At 38.2% G+C, this 16,197-nt stretch overlaps 1 protein-coding gene across 11 annotated transcripts in view; it reads right to left on the bottom strand.

Annotated features, from left to right (window-relative positions):
- Positions 1-16,197, bottom strand: part of TPK1 (thiamin pyrophosphokinase 1) — a 337,202-nt gene that overhangs the window by 265,440 nt on the left and 55,565 nt on the right. For 9 of the 11 annotated variants that reach the window (XM_010953180.3, XM_045515744.2, XM_010953130.3 and 6 more), the window contains one exon: positions 12,618-12,689. The exons of the other annotated variants lie outside the window; for them this stretch is intronic. In XM_010953180.3, coding sequence (XP_010951482.1) covers positions 12,618-12,689 — 72 coding nt within the window. The remainder of the gene's footprint in view (positions 1-12,617; positions 12,690-16,197) is intronic. 11 annotated transcript variants of the gene reach the window in all.

Here is a 16,197-nt window from a genome sequence, read left to right as displayed (position 1 = left end):
AAGAAGCTGATCAGAACTTCATAAGTTAATGAAAAACAAAAACGTACGTGTTTACCAATGTTACTAGAGGATGAAAGCAAGCGATAAACGTGTATTAATTAGCTTGTTTTGGAAAAGTGTTTCCTCTCACTTTTATTTATGGTACCAAAGCCAAAAATACGCTACTTGGAAAGGTCAAATGAAATAGAGATAATGACAGCATCCAATTAATCAATCAATTCTAATAACCTCCTAGTCGGATGAACCAAACATCAATCAGATGCCATCTTAAGGCTGGCTTGGTTCATCCAAGGAAGGAAAAAGAGACTGTGGGTAATAACAAAGTTCAGCAATAAATATTCTTCTATATACATTTCTAAGTTCACTCAGTTTTACAACTTTTCATTTCATGGTTGTAAATAACTTGTTATTTATCTCTAACTTTTCCTCTTTTATTTTGCTGATATTTACTATCAGTTTGCCTAAAAATAAATTACAGAACTGTGCTGGTATCATTCATAAAACTGAAAGGACAGAAGAGCTCAATTAACTAATAATAATTTTTACTTTTACTTAAGATAACTACTTAAATTTACTGAAGTTACACTATCCATGTACCACAGTTGAGAAACTGCCTTTTAATTTTGATGCAAAACTCAATAAAAAGGCAGATGAAATTATTATCAGTTTAATGTTCAAAAATAAGAAAGAAAAACAGACACCACCAGCAACAGCATGGTAGGATAAAATTGTTTAAAAGGGAAACAAAATGCTCAAAGGTAGGCAAAAGTAAATTTACATCGGCTCTAAAATTCAAATGCAATAGAAATACCCATGTCCAGTCTGTTCCAACAAGTGTTTAACAAGTATTAAAAATCCTCATATAAAACAGTGAGTGACTGTTCCTGACATGAGGAGCACATACAGTAAATACAACTGAAACCCACACTAATGGCAACAGACCTGCAGGTACCAAGATCAACACTGCAAACGTGAAGTCTCATTAGCACGGAGATGATGCACTAAGAGAATGGGTGGAATCGTTACCAAGCTGCTTTCACACTGATTGGGAGTTTGACATTTACAGTTTATAACTTCTAAAGGTAAAAGCTGGCAGAAAAATTGTGCAGCTTGATTAACTGTGTCTTCAGTTGAGATATTCAGTTAATCAAAACTTTACACAACCAGAAGTTTGTTTTTTGTAACAAGCAATAAGGTATGGCATAGCTCAATCTTCCTTCCAGAGGTTTAAACCCCAGTTGTGCCTAATAAAGAATAAAATTTTAAATGTGCATACCTCACCCTCCAATTGTGTTTAAACTGAATGAACGGCAGAGTCGTGAAAGGCTCAGGGCTCTCAGCTCTAAAGGTTTCTTAGTTGCACGGGTGTGGAAAGTTAACAGGTGTCACAGACATGACGTGAAAATCATTTTCTACAAGTAGAACCTCCAGACCATTTCTACACCACATTTAACTAAACATATGTAGTGTCACGCATCCACAGCCTTTAATGTTGTTAAGTATGGAAAGACTGCTTTATATTTACAAAAGAAAAAAAAAAAGTAGTTTCCATACGCTTTGTTTCTTTCTCTGCTGTGGAGGAAAGGAGTGTTGTTTTTTTTAAACCCAGAGAGCAGATATATCTTGATTTGTGTTTTATACCCTGAGAAGATAAATGATTCACCTCTCCAAGAAAATATCCAGATGTTATTGAGGCAGGCTTATAATACCATCATTAAGGGAAAAAATACTAGTTTTAGACTAACCTGTAGCATTAACATATTATTTTGTGCTTTGTTATGTAAGACAAGATATAAAAAGGCACAAGAAGAATGGAAGGTATTATTGAGGGCTCTGCTAAAAATGTCCCATAGAAACTAGGACCAGTTGTTCCATTTGCAGCATTCTAACAATACCCCTATCTCATTTCCAACGAGAGACAGTATTTTTTTTATTCAACTGTTAAGAGCTTTGGAAAATAGTCCTCAGAGGCCTACTGAATGTTATGAATGAAAACGCCCTTTTCTCAAGGACATCACTGATTTAGTTATAACTGATTAATCAAATTAAAAAGTAAGGAAAAACAGAACTAATCTGCCTACATAATCAAAGCAAAGGAGAATCCGGTGAATTTAAGCCTATGAACATGGACAGGCCATATACAATTAAATCTATTGTTAAATAAAGTTATAGTTGCTTGGGTTGGCATACTTCTATTCCTCAAAACCCCGAAATTTGCTTTCTATGTACGTCCACACCCATACTCCGATAAATTTCAGCTTATATTTATCTTTTTTTCCTCTGAGATGACAAACCCAGCCTATTTCTGGCCAGTACAAAGATAATGCCCCTTTTGTTATTCCTGCAATGTTCTATACGCTGTTGATATAAAGAATGCACAGTGCTGTGAATCATGATTAAACTGCCAGCAAAACTCCAGGAAAAGGACTGAAATTATAAAATGCATCACTGTAAGTAAGATGTGTAAAATAATCATAAAGCAAAAAGACTGGCTTGGATTTGTAACCAGTGATAAGTTATATATTGAATAAATATTTGTCTAATGAATGATCCAGGTTGGTAACGATGAAAGTACATTTTAAACACCGTATTATCAATTTATTTTTTTCACATAACCAAAAGTTGTTGACAATTGAAAAAATTCATTGTACCTTATTCATCCTCTGCCACTTCCTCTTTTGAACTCCCAAAATCACACCAAAGACATATCACTTCACTGAAAAGTCAAAATACCCCTGTGTTCTTAAAGCTAATGACGGAACACAGTAGGGAAAGGTCCATTTTTTGACACTTTGATTTTCAAAATAAAATTACAGAACAATTTTACCTTAAGGACAGAACTACAATTTCAAAAACAAATATTCTGGATGATTCTATAATTTTCCATTAACTTCTATTACTTTGGAATATGTTTCGCACATTGACCACTTGTATAAAGGGTAGATAAATTGCAACTTCAGGATAAAAGAATTTAAACTAAAAAATTGTATAATGCTCAATTCTTACAGCCATTCTTTTATGACTTAATGAGAAGGAAATAACCATCATTGGTACTTTTCCCCTTTTCACCATTTAAGTTACAATGGAAGGAAGGGAGGGAGGCAGGAAGGGAGGGATGGGAGAGAAGCTGGTAACTTTCTAAAGATACTAAGTTTGGCAAGTATATCTTGGCTGATTTTACAAACCCACTTCATTCTCCATCCTTGGATAGTCTGGTGAACATTTTTTCCAACAAGCCTAATTCAATGAGTCCACCCACTTCATAAAAACCTCCCAAGCATTTATTTGTATTAACACGGCAGGAGTTGAGGGAAAAGAAAAAGAGGTGAGGTACTTTTCTAATGCAGAGATGCAAAAGAAAGCAACATATCCTAAACATTTTAATTAAAGAGCCGTATGTCTGTCTCCAAGTCAGAAACACAAAACTATAAAAAACCAAACAAAAATAATAGTATGACTAATAGTATGCATGGAAGCAACCTTTCTTTCTTTGTAAACACATTTAAATCTTTATTTAAAAGCTTCTGTCCCCACCTCATCTAAAACATCCTCCGGTCCCTAAGCGATCTTACCTACTACTGACAGCTTCACTGAGTCAGTGGTGGGATCCGTAATCCCAATTTACCTCTCAATGAACAAATCTAGTGCGAAAAGCAGACCACGGCGCTGCAAGCAGGCCACAGCCCATGAGGGAGGACGGAAGAGTTCCACTTAAGGTTGGCCTTTATGTGGAATGTCCAGACTGAAGCTGAGAACAGTCCCAAAGCAATGCAATCAATCTCTCTAACTTAAGTTTTACAAGAAAAGCAAATTCTTCTCATCTTTATAAAGGGCAATAGATCAATGCCCAAAATGATCACAGAATTGAGTTATTTAAATATGTGCTTTAATCTGTTTGGTCCATACATTTTTCTATATCTGTTTAAGGTGTCCAAAAGTGACTTCCCAAATTCTAATTATACTCATCAAATTAATACATAACATACAGGGTCCACTGTTCTTCTGAAGTCCGTGAAATGTCTTTTGTAAACAAAAGGGGACCAAGGGAGGTTTAATGCCCAACAGTGATTGACTGGAGCTACAACATACTAAAGGTAAGAGCAAGAGAACCCCTGGCCTCAGGCTTACAAATAAAAAGGAGCTTTGAGATCGATGCTCCTCCACAGAGAAGAGAGTTGAACAATTCTCAGCTTGCCAAGAAGCCTCATGTATAACTGTGTCAGTGCACTAAGACTTTCATAGCAAAGTACCACAGTCAGGGTGACTCGAACAACAGAAATTTATTTCCCCACTGTTATGGGACTCAAAGTTCAAGATCAAGGTGTCAGCAGGGTTGATTTTTCTTGAGGCCACTCTCCTTGGCTTACAGGAAGCTGCCTTCTCAATGTAGCCTTTCCTCTGAGAGCAGCAGCCCTGGTATCTCTTCTTCTTAAAAGGACACTAGTACTGTTGCTTTAGGACTCCACTCATCACCCCATTTAACTTTAATTAGCTCTTTAAAGACACTATCTCCAAATACTGCCACGTTAGGGGTTAGGGCTGCAACATATTATTGGGGGGAAGAAACAATTCAGTCCATAACGATAATATCTTTTGATTTGTCAAGAATATTAGGATGTATTCAATGGGACTGCGTACATCCAACACTAGATTGTAAGCAGGGTAAGAATACAGCCTGGGTCTTTCTCACTGATATTCCAGATCTTGTACATTGCTTGCAGCAGATGATGCAAAAAAAAAAAAAATATATGGATTAAAAAGGAAATAAATAAGGATTTTTTTTTGTCTCCCAGTCAACATATCAGAAAATGTTATGCTGTAAAACTTGATATTTAAAAATGACTTTCCTTTTTTAAATATCAAGTACAACAGTTCATATAAAGTACCAAGGAATTCGAACGTATAGCAGGAGATTTATGAATGCATTTCAACTATAAAGTGCTCAAAGTTTTGGTATCAATTCCCTAAATGCCCTATGACATTGTAGTTTCTGAAACAAAACAGAACATAATGGTGTAAGAGGGAATCCTCAGGAACAAAGGAACTCTGAGGTCCTTAATATGTGGCATCATTTATATCATAATACCCAGAATGATGAAAGCTCTAATTCAATAGAAATGGACCATGATCTTGGGGATGAGAGTAGTAGAGTATGTCTCTGGCCTCACATCAGACAATGTGTGTTTTGTCCTGTCCCACTAATACATTAAAATGTCATCTATTTAGATAACTTTTTGTAGTCCCCAAATGTTTGACTGGGATCGGTCTTTGCTGCCAGCCTTATTTACAGGGACTACAGCTTGTACCTAACTGTTTTGCTTAATGGACCTGACCCAAGTATGCAAGTTGCTCATCAGATCTTTGCCTCAGTGTTCACTTAAATGTGCTCAAAGCATAAGTTCTGTGAAACACTAAGAACAGAAAATGACACAAATAGCGTCAATTTGGTAGTTCAATAAACTGTGATAAGCCTAACTGTTACAGGATTCTTAAGTCTAATGACTAAGCTGCTCATTACTAGGACAGATGCCTCCCAGATCATCCTAACTAAAATTTGGATACCCTACCGCCTAGCATTTTCCCAGCTAAAGTATCAGCTGGATCTTTGCCTGGATGCATTTAAATGACAGAAATGTAGGTGACATTCTACCTTTCCAGACAGTCTTAACCAGCAAGTCCTTAAAAGCTACATTCATGAGAACCATGTAGATAGCAAGGAAGCCTTACTAGAGGCTATCACTATTTCACTCCCACAGAGAGTCTTCCGTTAGACGTACCTAACAGTTCACACTGTTCAGCTCTAGTGAATACATTCGAAAACAGAATATTTCCTCCTCCTACAGTTCCTCTCCTACTAACTTAAAGCAAGTGTTTTGCCCTTTGATTTCCCCCATTCAGTTTGTTCGAAACATTGCCAATACACTCTAGACATAGAAATGTAGATCAGATTTTCTCTCAGCCAGATGTCTCCCAGTGAGGTAGCAAAAAGCATGTGATACACTCTGTCTTTCCTGCTTCCCCATGGCAGCTTCTTTCCAAAGACTCCAACCAGATATTACTGTGAAACTAAACACTCAAGAGAGGCTCAGCTTCACCCAAGACTCGTACCACAAAAAGTTTCACTCTGTAATTATACACAAATATTAACCAGTGGAAATGTTTTGTAACTTATCTATATTCAATTAAGTAGCATGACCTTAAAAATAAACAAACTTCCAGATGTAGATTGGGTTGAAACAAAAAGGAAAAGCCATTAAGCAAAGCAGGACAAGAATTTAACACACAGAGAAACACTAATATTCATCTAACACGTAACATAACTAAGAGTTTGAACTTTAGAGCAGAGCAGGGTAAAAATCAATGCTTCCAGTATGATACATTACAAAGCACGGGGAGAAATGGAGGTGAAGCACACCGTGTTCCCCAATTGCTTCTCCAAAGCCCACTCTTTCAGAAGTCCTTCAGACTAACTGAATAAGCTCTGTATTGCAACTGAAATGGAGAAAAACCACCGTGGAGACATCCTGATGTCTCCATAACAAAGTTCTGGGAAGAGCTGTTAAATGTGGCAACAACTGCCTTTCAGGGAAGGCATCTAAGACTCAAGTAATTTGGTTGCGAGGATGACACTACACTTTCTAAAGAGCTGGACACCAGCAACCTTAAGAAATGCAAAATATTGAATTCATCTCGGGATAGCTGACCCAAGGTGATGCTTTACTTTTTACTTTATTCCACTATCAGCTTTGTGTAGAGATAGAATCCTTTGTTCTTTGTCTTTTGGGTTTGCTTTTGTTGTTGTTTTTTTTTTTTTAACTTTTATTTTGTCTCAGTAAGGATACCACCCCACAAATGTGCCCGCTTAGGCTCTCTAGCAAGAGTAACTTAATAATGTGCTTACTACACTCCTCTAACTGACCACATATCAGGCTCACTTCACCGGGCTTACTACCGGGCAAAAAAGTGTGTCTGTGCCTGTAAATTAAACATGGAACCAATGTAATTAAATGAATGAATGAATGAGTTAAAATATATAAACATAAGTAGCCATACTAACTTGGAAGCCATTTTCCCGTTACATTAAAAACCCACATACCAGTTAGGACACAGATCTAAATGGCAAAAAAAAAAAACAAAGTAGAACGGGCAATCAAATTGTCTACACTAACTGCCGTAAGGCATACAAAGTCACATGGCCGGGAAATCACTATTTCAGGGACATTTCCTTTTTAATCATAGCATTTCATCTAGTACCCTAATTGATGGTTAAAAATACTATAAAAATCATTTCATGGGCAATAATGCAAAAGAAAAAATGCAAGCATAAAACAAATAATGAAGGGAATATTAAATAGTTAATGAGGAGTGACTTTTTCATTATAAACTGTGATGTTTTAAATTTTTACAATGCATACATATTTCTATAATTAAAGATGAAAAGCTAGGCAAAACTGAAGCATTTATTTCTCAAAAATAAGGTTAGTCTATTGTTCTCACAAAGTATTTTAAGGAAAGTTGCATTACAAGCATTATAGTAGAAACATACGCTAAATCTCTTTAGACATTAATATCAGGAGATAAAGGTACTGCTTAGTTGCATAATTTTATATCCTTCTATATAATAGAAGATACACCTACCATAATGCCTTAAGGGACAAAGAGGATCTATTCCAACGATACATTTGTTAGCACTTCAACTGTCAAAGACATAAAACCGAAGAGGCAAAAAAGGAATACACTCTTGCACATGAGCTACGACGGAAGGAGGTGAGAGCCATGATTGGTTACACTAGGAAATACAAAATTAGCATCTGGGTCTTAGAACAAAAGAAAAAAATGACAGACAGAGCTCTAGTTGAGCAGAAGTAGAAAAGGGACCCAACCTAGGCTGAGAACCAGAGGGGAATCTGGAGGAGAGAGAGGCAAAGAGAAAGAGTGTGCACCCACCCACTGCCCGCTGACCGGCTCACAGCAGCGAGAAAGCATCAGACACACTGCCTTCAGCAGTCGCTAAGACGACCTACAACAGCTGCCCCTAGGCTAGTCTCACAGGAGCAAAGAGGAAAACACAGTCAGCCAAGCACCCTGTATCCATGTTCAAGAAGCTTGTCCTCAAGGAGAGATTTCGGTGATATTTCTAAGTAAAAGAAATGCAAATACTAAGAAGAAAATCTCTCTCTACCTAAGGAAGCCTTTGTTCACAAGAGGCGGCATCTGAGTTGGTGGACCTTTGAGGATGATTAGGGGAAGTTTACAAGATGAATAAGTAAAAATCTATTTTAGGCAAAAAAAAAAAAAAAAAAAAGAAGAAGAAGGCAGTTCTATTACATCAGGCATTAAATACACAGGATGAGGAAGCAGAGGAAGATGTGGCCCAAGGAAAAAACTATATTAGAAACATACTCTTAAAAAAAAAAAAACAACACACACACACACACACACACAAGATGGACTAGGACTAGCCCATCCAGAGTCAGCTTTTTGGAATAACCCTAAGGTGATTCTGAAATTTCAAGGTGATTATCTAAAAGCATGTTTCCCTTAAAGTATCTCTAACAAGGATAATGTACACAAATAGATTTAATACGAATGAAATAGCTATTGACACCAGGCACATTAAGCTACCAATTCAACCAATCTACACATAAAAATTACAGGTATTTGATTTCTCTTATTTTAATGAAAATAAACAAAACAGAGACCAGAAGGAAGAAGGGCCCAGAGAAAAGAGAAATGGGGAAAGGACAGGAAAGGAAAGGAAAAAGAAAATTTTATATAATAATAATTTGCTAACTTTAGTTGAGCTTAACTTAACAAATTATCAGGGGGAAAAGAGACTTATGGAGTCCTGGGGTGCATGATTTACAAACGAAAGGGCCCGTGCAAAGTGGCTGACAGCAGATTTCCACTCTACTTAAAACTTCAATCCGATGGCAGTACTAATCATTAGCATATGATCAGTGGAGCAAGTCATGAGCCCACTAAAAAAAGGCTTTATTCAGGTGAGCTGTTTTTGTTTAGAGGACAAAGGAAAAGCATACAGACGTCAGCAAAGGAGATGCAATTCATCAAATGCTACAATAATCCCAGCTGTTAGGAAGCAGGGACAGAGCACGTTGGAGCTGAGGCCTCCTGACCCTCAGAGCTTCCCGCGCTCATCAGGAACAGGCTGCACCTGTGTCCCCCACCTCCCACTCTCCATTCCAGCCACAGATGAGAGCCCCCAGTTCTGTCCCCAGCTCCAAGCCCAATGCCTGGCTCAGAAAAGCCTCCACATGTATCAGTCAATTTCAAAGGGAACAGAAAGGAAAACAATGATGTTATAAAACCAAAAATCTTGCTTCTATTTCTGTCCATGAAATGCCACATGCACCTCCCTTTAACTTAGAAGACCCACTGGATTTGTCCAGTATTTTATGACTTAAGCTTCATCCGAAATGAACCAGAGAGTGTTGCCCACACCCTGGTGTGACCTTAAGGTTGGTTACCAGAGAACACAAGAAAAAGAAATCAAGGGAAAGAAAAGAATCCCTTATTAGAGGAAAACGGTGTCAGACCATAAATGTGTGACATTAACATAATCTGATAATCAACTCATGATCTAATCAACATGGTCACCACTGTTCTGTGGGTCAAATGGAAGAGGCAAGGAGAGGCTGTGAGCTCATGTTAAAGATGAGGAGACACTTTTAAGTCAAACTCCCAGAAACCTGACAGATGGTCCATCTAAGTAACCTTATCCAGGTAGCCTGAATGTCTGTTTGGTTTCTAATTTCTTTTTTGTTTTTCAATTTTATGTCGCTCAGCGATCTCTCCTACTATCTTTGAGGACTCTGAGATGCCTGGTGACCCCAAGATGAGAAAAACTGACCTACAACAAGAAGCAAGCAGGACTGTTCACACACAAGCATCCCTATCTTTTTCACTTTTTCACTTAGTACATACCTCAGGGTGAAAAAGACATTTACTAAAAAAGACTGACTCAAAAAAAAAAAAAAAAAAAAAGAAAGAAAGAAGTTAAGAAATCTGAGAGTAATATTCCGTCATAAATGCCAATAACCTCCAATTGCTACAGAGAAGTTTGTTCAATACTCATTAACTAAACTCCTGTCTTTGTGTCCACCTACCCCTCCTGAGGTACTTATTGTATGTCCCCAGATTAAATTGAGTATACAAAATACCGGGACAATAAGGGCTGTATTCCAAGGCTTGTGACCAAGAAAATCATTAAAACTTCATGCAGTATTAAAGGGAAAATACATTTAAAACCTTTCATAATTTTCATCTCCCTTGAGTCCCTTCTTTATCATTTAAGCTAAATTCAGTAACATGTCACTTCAGCATTGCAGGAAAAAACTAAAAAAAATAAACCTTCCACGTAGTCTTTCCGTAGAAACAAATCTCAGGAAATATCTGCTCAAGAGAAGCTATGGCTTCTTAGGCTACCTTTAGGTTAAACAGGTTAAAGGTAAACCATCGATTTCATATAAGAACTTATACTGTGCAGCAGCCTTCAAATTTGCCTGTGTTTTGGTTTAGCAGTCCAGCTTTCCCCCTTAATTTCTGCTTGTGACAAATCTTCGTACCCACAGAACAGAAGTTACAGGAAACACTGCACAGCTGAGTGCCACAGGAGCAGCGTGGCAGCCTCCAGCCATGACCTGCTTGCTGAAATAAATCCCAAGCCACCACGCCGTCTTCCTTCCCAAAGCCCCAGTGCTGCTCCAAGCTTTTTTCTAGGCCTCTCTCTCGTGAAAAATTGACAGCTCAAGCTCAGAGTTTCCCTAATTTCATTGCCTTCACTTGGAAGAGCAGCAACACAAATGTAAAACCACAGCCTCTGTTATGAGGGTCACAGAACACCTACTCCACCTTTTCCTCAGTCTTGGTTAACAGAACTGCTTTCCGTAACAGTTAGTGGCTCCAGAATGCTGAAAACCATCCTAGAGGCATATATGAAATTTAACATTTCCATAACCTGAAGAAAAGGCACTTTGGAAACGAGAGCTGCCTGACCACTTCAGTACACAGAACACTTTAGGTTCCTTTACTTCTCTCCATGTAGACACACTGACCAAGTGCTCATTTTTTTTTAATGTAAATCAAATGATGAGCTGGTGTATATCAGGCATGAGACTTTTTCAAATCAAATTCACTGCCAAAAAACTAATAAAATGAAGAACTTCAGTCAGCTCAAAAAAATCTCATCATTTCACACCATGTGCAAAATAGGACCATGAACCCCTCCAAAATATGAGACTTAAGATGTAGTTTTCATTAGCCAGTTTCCAACAGCTCCTATCAACGAATATTTTGTCTATTTCTAATGTTTGCAATAAAACAGTCACTCGCACACTCTCCTAAAAGATATAAAAGCTGACATAGTAAGTTCAGATAAAAAAAGATGGGCCTAATTGGTTTACTTTGGTGTTCATTAGCAATGTCAACCAGACTAAATTCACTCTCTCATTCACTGTAATTACTAAGCAAAAGCCAGGCCCACCACTAGGCAATAGAGATGAAGTGACAAGACCTTTTGGCCTGATGGCGCTCAAATAACAACCTAATTACAAGTAAGCAAGCAGTTTAAGTGATATTAAAGATTAAGTTAATAGTTAAGTAATTGTCTAACTTTGAGAGCAATGTTAGTACAATTAGAATGTGAAATTTTAAGTTAGCTAACTTAAAGATGGCTAAATTTAGAACACCAACGGTTTTCACTGCGATCATACTGAACAAAAAGAATTTATACAATATCATCTCTAATATTTATTCTCTCTACTATTACAACTACCTTTGACCAGAGATGTGAGCTTATTAACATATTTGCATTCCAAGACACACAACCTTCATGTTGAGAATACTAAAGAATTCTGGGATGAGAAGAATGGATCAGGAATACGCATCGATCTATCAAGAATTGAGTTATTCTGCCCATCTAATTTTACCCAAAACTCACACAGATAACTTAGTGGAAGTATCACTTCTTGAAAAAAAAATTAAGATTTCATGAAAGAAGAGCAGAAGTTCAAACAAATACTATTTAATATTATTTTCTTGAATTAATTCTATAAAAATCAAAGAATAATGTAAAATAGTTAATAAAGCTTATTTCTTACATCAAACTTCAGAGAAGTATTAATTCTGCGAAACTAATCCTTTTTAACTGTATTTTTCAGTATCCCTAGAGATTCTAATATACTGGTAACACGTCTTTTAATGTTGCAAATTCATTCACCCTACAGATATCTTATCGCTGAATGCTGGAATGAGTGAGGTTGGTGGGTGCTTTTTGCTGTCACTGGTGCCAAAAATATTTACACTTGAATACTTGTTAAGTACTCCGGATAACTGCCCACAGAGTAGTTCTGATGTTCAAGAGAGGAATGCTACATTGTAATTCTGTACTTGGAGGCCCACGCTGTGGAAACCACAGGTATAAACAGGTTAACAGAGAAGCAACAATGGATTCTGATAATTCAGTCATTAAATCACCTTATATATTATAAACTCCACCCTTTGGTATCGCAGCTGGATGCTGGGATAGTCAACAGTCATGTTTGTCAGCCCCAAGTAGAGTAAGAAAGTAAAGAAATATAAATGCTAATTAAGGGTACCTTTGTGCCAAAGACGACGAAAGCATTTGTCCAAAGGCTGGTTCAGAATCACAAGGCAGTATTTCAAATTCCCTATGGGAAAAAAAAAAAAAAGTAAAATAAAGTAAATGAGTGAATTAAGCCTTCTGTTCCCTTCATTTGAGTCTGGAATCATCCTCCTTAGTTCAGATTTTCAATCTACACAGAGCTAATTTTAATCACAGCTAACATCTTACATTTGAATTTTAAAAGACACCATAGATTAGCTGGATCTACTTTATTCAATATGTCTGTCACATTACTATATTGCTGAAAAAATTATTACAAAAATAGTTTATCATAAAAACAACTGGGTAAGCTTCTTTTTGTAGGAAGCGAGACCCTTCTTCCCGGCGGGCGTGGTGTAGTGACCTTGTTTGCCAAGCAGCGTGAGTCTAGTGGGTGTGCATTTTCACATTCACTTTCCTTCCCATTTATTCATATTCTCTCTCTTTCTCTCCCTCCGCCCCACCCGATCTTGAACTCTCCAACATAAAACTGTTTTCACAAAATGCTACTCGCTCTCTTCATGACTTCTAAGTTTTTATATGACACTCAGAAGACTAAGAAAGATGGAAAAAATTTACTTCTCTGAAAATCCTTTAAGTCCTTTATAATGTCCTGCAAATAGTGCAAAGCAGAATGCAATCAGGCAGTTGAAAATCTGCCATTTAGCTCAGTCCAAGTGCTCCATTTCATTTATGAAAAAGAAATGTTTGTTTGGTGATAAGAAAAATTAATTGTTTTTTTAAGCAATCTCAGTGTTAGAAATGGAGCAAGATAAGGAAACGAAAAGGGACTGCCATCCTCCACAGCAAATGTTATTAAGTGTCGATTATATACCATCACTGGGAGTGCAAAACGGAGGAAGATTACAGGGTATCTGTGTGATAAGATACTTATAATAGAGACGATTTATTCCACAAAACAGTACCACACGAGGATATGAGGAGGGCCGGGAACAGACAAATGCGTGTGGTAGGAGTTCAAAGCCTAGACCATCAGGAAGGTCTCGTGTCTTCCTAGAAATCTTTGTGATATGCCGATTTTTGAACTTGATCTTCAAGAGAAGTAGTAGGAGAGCATAAAGGAAAGGGCATTCCAGATGAGGAAAACAAGGCACTGGAAGCTGCTATGCTTTGCTGTTCCCACAGAAGGTTTAAGCAGCAATGCCCTGCTGAGGGGCACCTAAGACGTGACTACTAACATTCCAGATGTCAGACGTGCTGTTTAGGATGATGGAGACATCTCAGTTGACTCCAGGAGGAATGTAAGAGTGATGCAGAAATGAGGAGTAAAGACTATTTATGTATATTTGCAAATCATCCACACAGACACAACAGCTGAAGGTCAAAGAGCAGACATGCAGCCGAGATCCTGCAAATAAAGGGCAGAAAGAGAAAAAACCAAATTATGACCGCAAAATCGTCATGTTTTGCTCACCATTACTGAGCAGAAGGGCATCAATAAAGGAAACATAGAAGGAAATGCCAGAAAGGTAAAAGAACTTAAGAGGCTATTTCCAAGAATGTGTCGTCGATAACACAGCATGCTACAGAGACGTCCAGACTAGACAATGAGAGAAGACCAACAAGGGTGGGAAAACCTCAAAGGAAAATCTGAAAGTTCACTGAAGGAGCCTCAAGGTAGTCAAGAGGGAGATGCCTCTTCTTAAAAAATAAAAACTGAATTGAGAAATGAGGTGGGGGGGGGCGGGTTGGGGGATGCAGCCAAGTCCAGAGGAAGTATTTAAAATATAGAAAATATTACATTCTAATTAGGAGGACATAAGAGAGAGAAAGAAAAGGATCAATTAATTCATTTAACAGGTATTTACCGAGCACAGAGTAGTCTTGTTCAGGTGTTAAATCCCTCCCCAAGACTTACTTCCTGTTGATTTATTGGGGTAGAGGTGGAGCTTGGTTGACTGATTTATAAGAAAGTAAACAAAAACAAAGTGAAAATATGGAAGTAGAATGGAAAATTTAAAACAACTGCTGTAAGAAATGTGTTACAGGAGCTGACAACCCACAAGGGTGAAAACAGGAATTCAGCTGGGATTAACGAACAGAAACACAACATCAGGTCTTCCTCTAATTTAGGACTTTTCCCACCAGCTCTGAGGAGCAGAAACAGGAGGAGGTGTAAACAAGTAAGAAGACCATGACAGCTGGTTTGAGACTTGGCGGAAGCACTCGGCAGGAGGGGGAGGGAGTCAGAGAGGCTGCCCCGGCAGCACTAGAGTGAGTGACTGTGGCAGGACCAGTGATTACCTCAAGACAGTCTTTCTCCTCTTCTCTAACAATGGAATCCTAAGGGGGCTTTTTGTTTGGGTTTTGGTTTTTGCTTTGTTTGGCTTCTTGTTTTTTGTTTTACTGGGCACATTACTGTCCAGGTGAAAAGCTCTCTCTCTTTCAGACTCCTTGACAGCAAAAAGGTGGTCCTAAGACTGAGTTCTGGCCAAGGAGATGCATACGGGAGCTTTGCGTGTCTCTTCTAGGGCATCTCCCTAAAGTGAAGGGGGCTTTTTCATCTGCTTCTTTCCTTCCTCCATCCTGCCGACTGGAGCAAGACTGATCAACACGCTGAATGAGAGTCTAGGAGCACCTGGGATCCTAAGAAAAAGGGTCACAGCCTGAAGGAGCCTGGGTCCCGGGTGACCCACAAAGCCTCCATTCCAACACCTCAATGCCTGGCTCCAGATTTCTTTTCTTTGAGAAAAAACTACACCCATACTTTGTTTTAAGCCAGTACTATTTTGGGGTTCACTATTTACTATTTAACTAATGCCACAATCATGGTCCAGGCTGGGTCAAGGTAAAGATGATCTTAACAGGAAGTGGAGAGGACTTTAAAGAGCAGGAGAGCAGCACAGAGCAGGAAGGCGAACTTGAACTCGCTCATCCACTCAACACGGACTGGGCACCAGAATGAGAGATCCACAGCCTGGCACGTGGTAAACGCTCCGTGCAATGTTAATGTGAAGGAGTAAATAACTGGGATAAACCAATGGTCCTTTAATCTCTGGCAAGGTCTGCACTGCTAAGGGAGGCATTCAACAATACCGTGTATGTGTGTTTAAGTGAATGAGCCAAACTGCTGTCTGTCACTGATTCTTTGATATGTGAACTCAGTGTTTTTGTGGCTCAAAGAACAATATGATGAAGGGGAAAAGCAGGATTATCCACACTCCTGCCCCTCTAAACCCACACTTTCACTCAGGGATTATCTGTGTGAGCATTTTTGAAAAAAGTGAAGCAGTCTGAGAATGTACAATATGGTTACGATCTTCCAGTCTTAATTATTGATAATCAAGAATGAACTCCTTTAGCTATCTCTATAGTGACATAGCATGTATGTTAGTCTGGTCCTATACATAAAGATAATTACCTACTAGGATCTGATCTTCTTTTCTAATCTCATCTCTGGAATTATAACTAGATGGAGTCAGTTTGGCATTTATTTTATACTGAAAACCCTCATGATTACCCATCCAGAGGAGGCTGCAGAAAAAGTAGCATCGAGAACCACCCCTTGTACCTACTTAGCATATGGAAGTATC

Source organism: Camelus bactrianus, chromosome 7 (genome assembly GCF_048773025.1).
Source record: "Camelus bactrianus isolate YW-2024 breed Bactrian camel chromosome 7, ASM4877302v1, whole genome shotgun sequence".
Lineage (NCBI taxonomy): Eukaryota > Metazoa > Chordata > Mammalia > Artiodactyla > Camelidae > Camelus > Camelus bactrianus.
The sequence above is the reverse complement of the archived record's forward strand: the minus strand, read 5'-3'. Positions and strand labels throughout refer to the sequence as shown.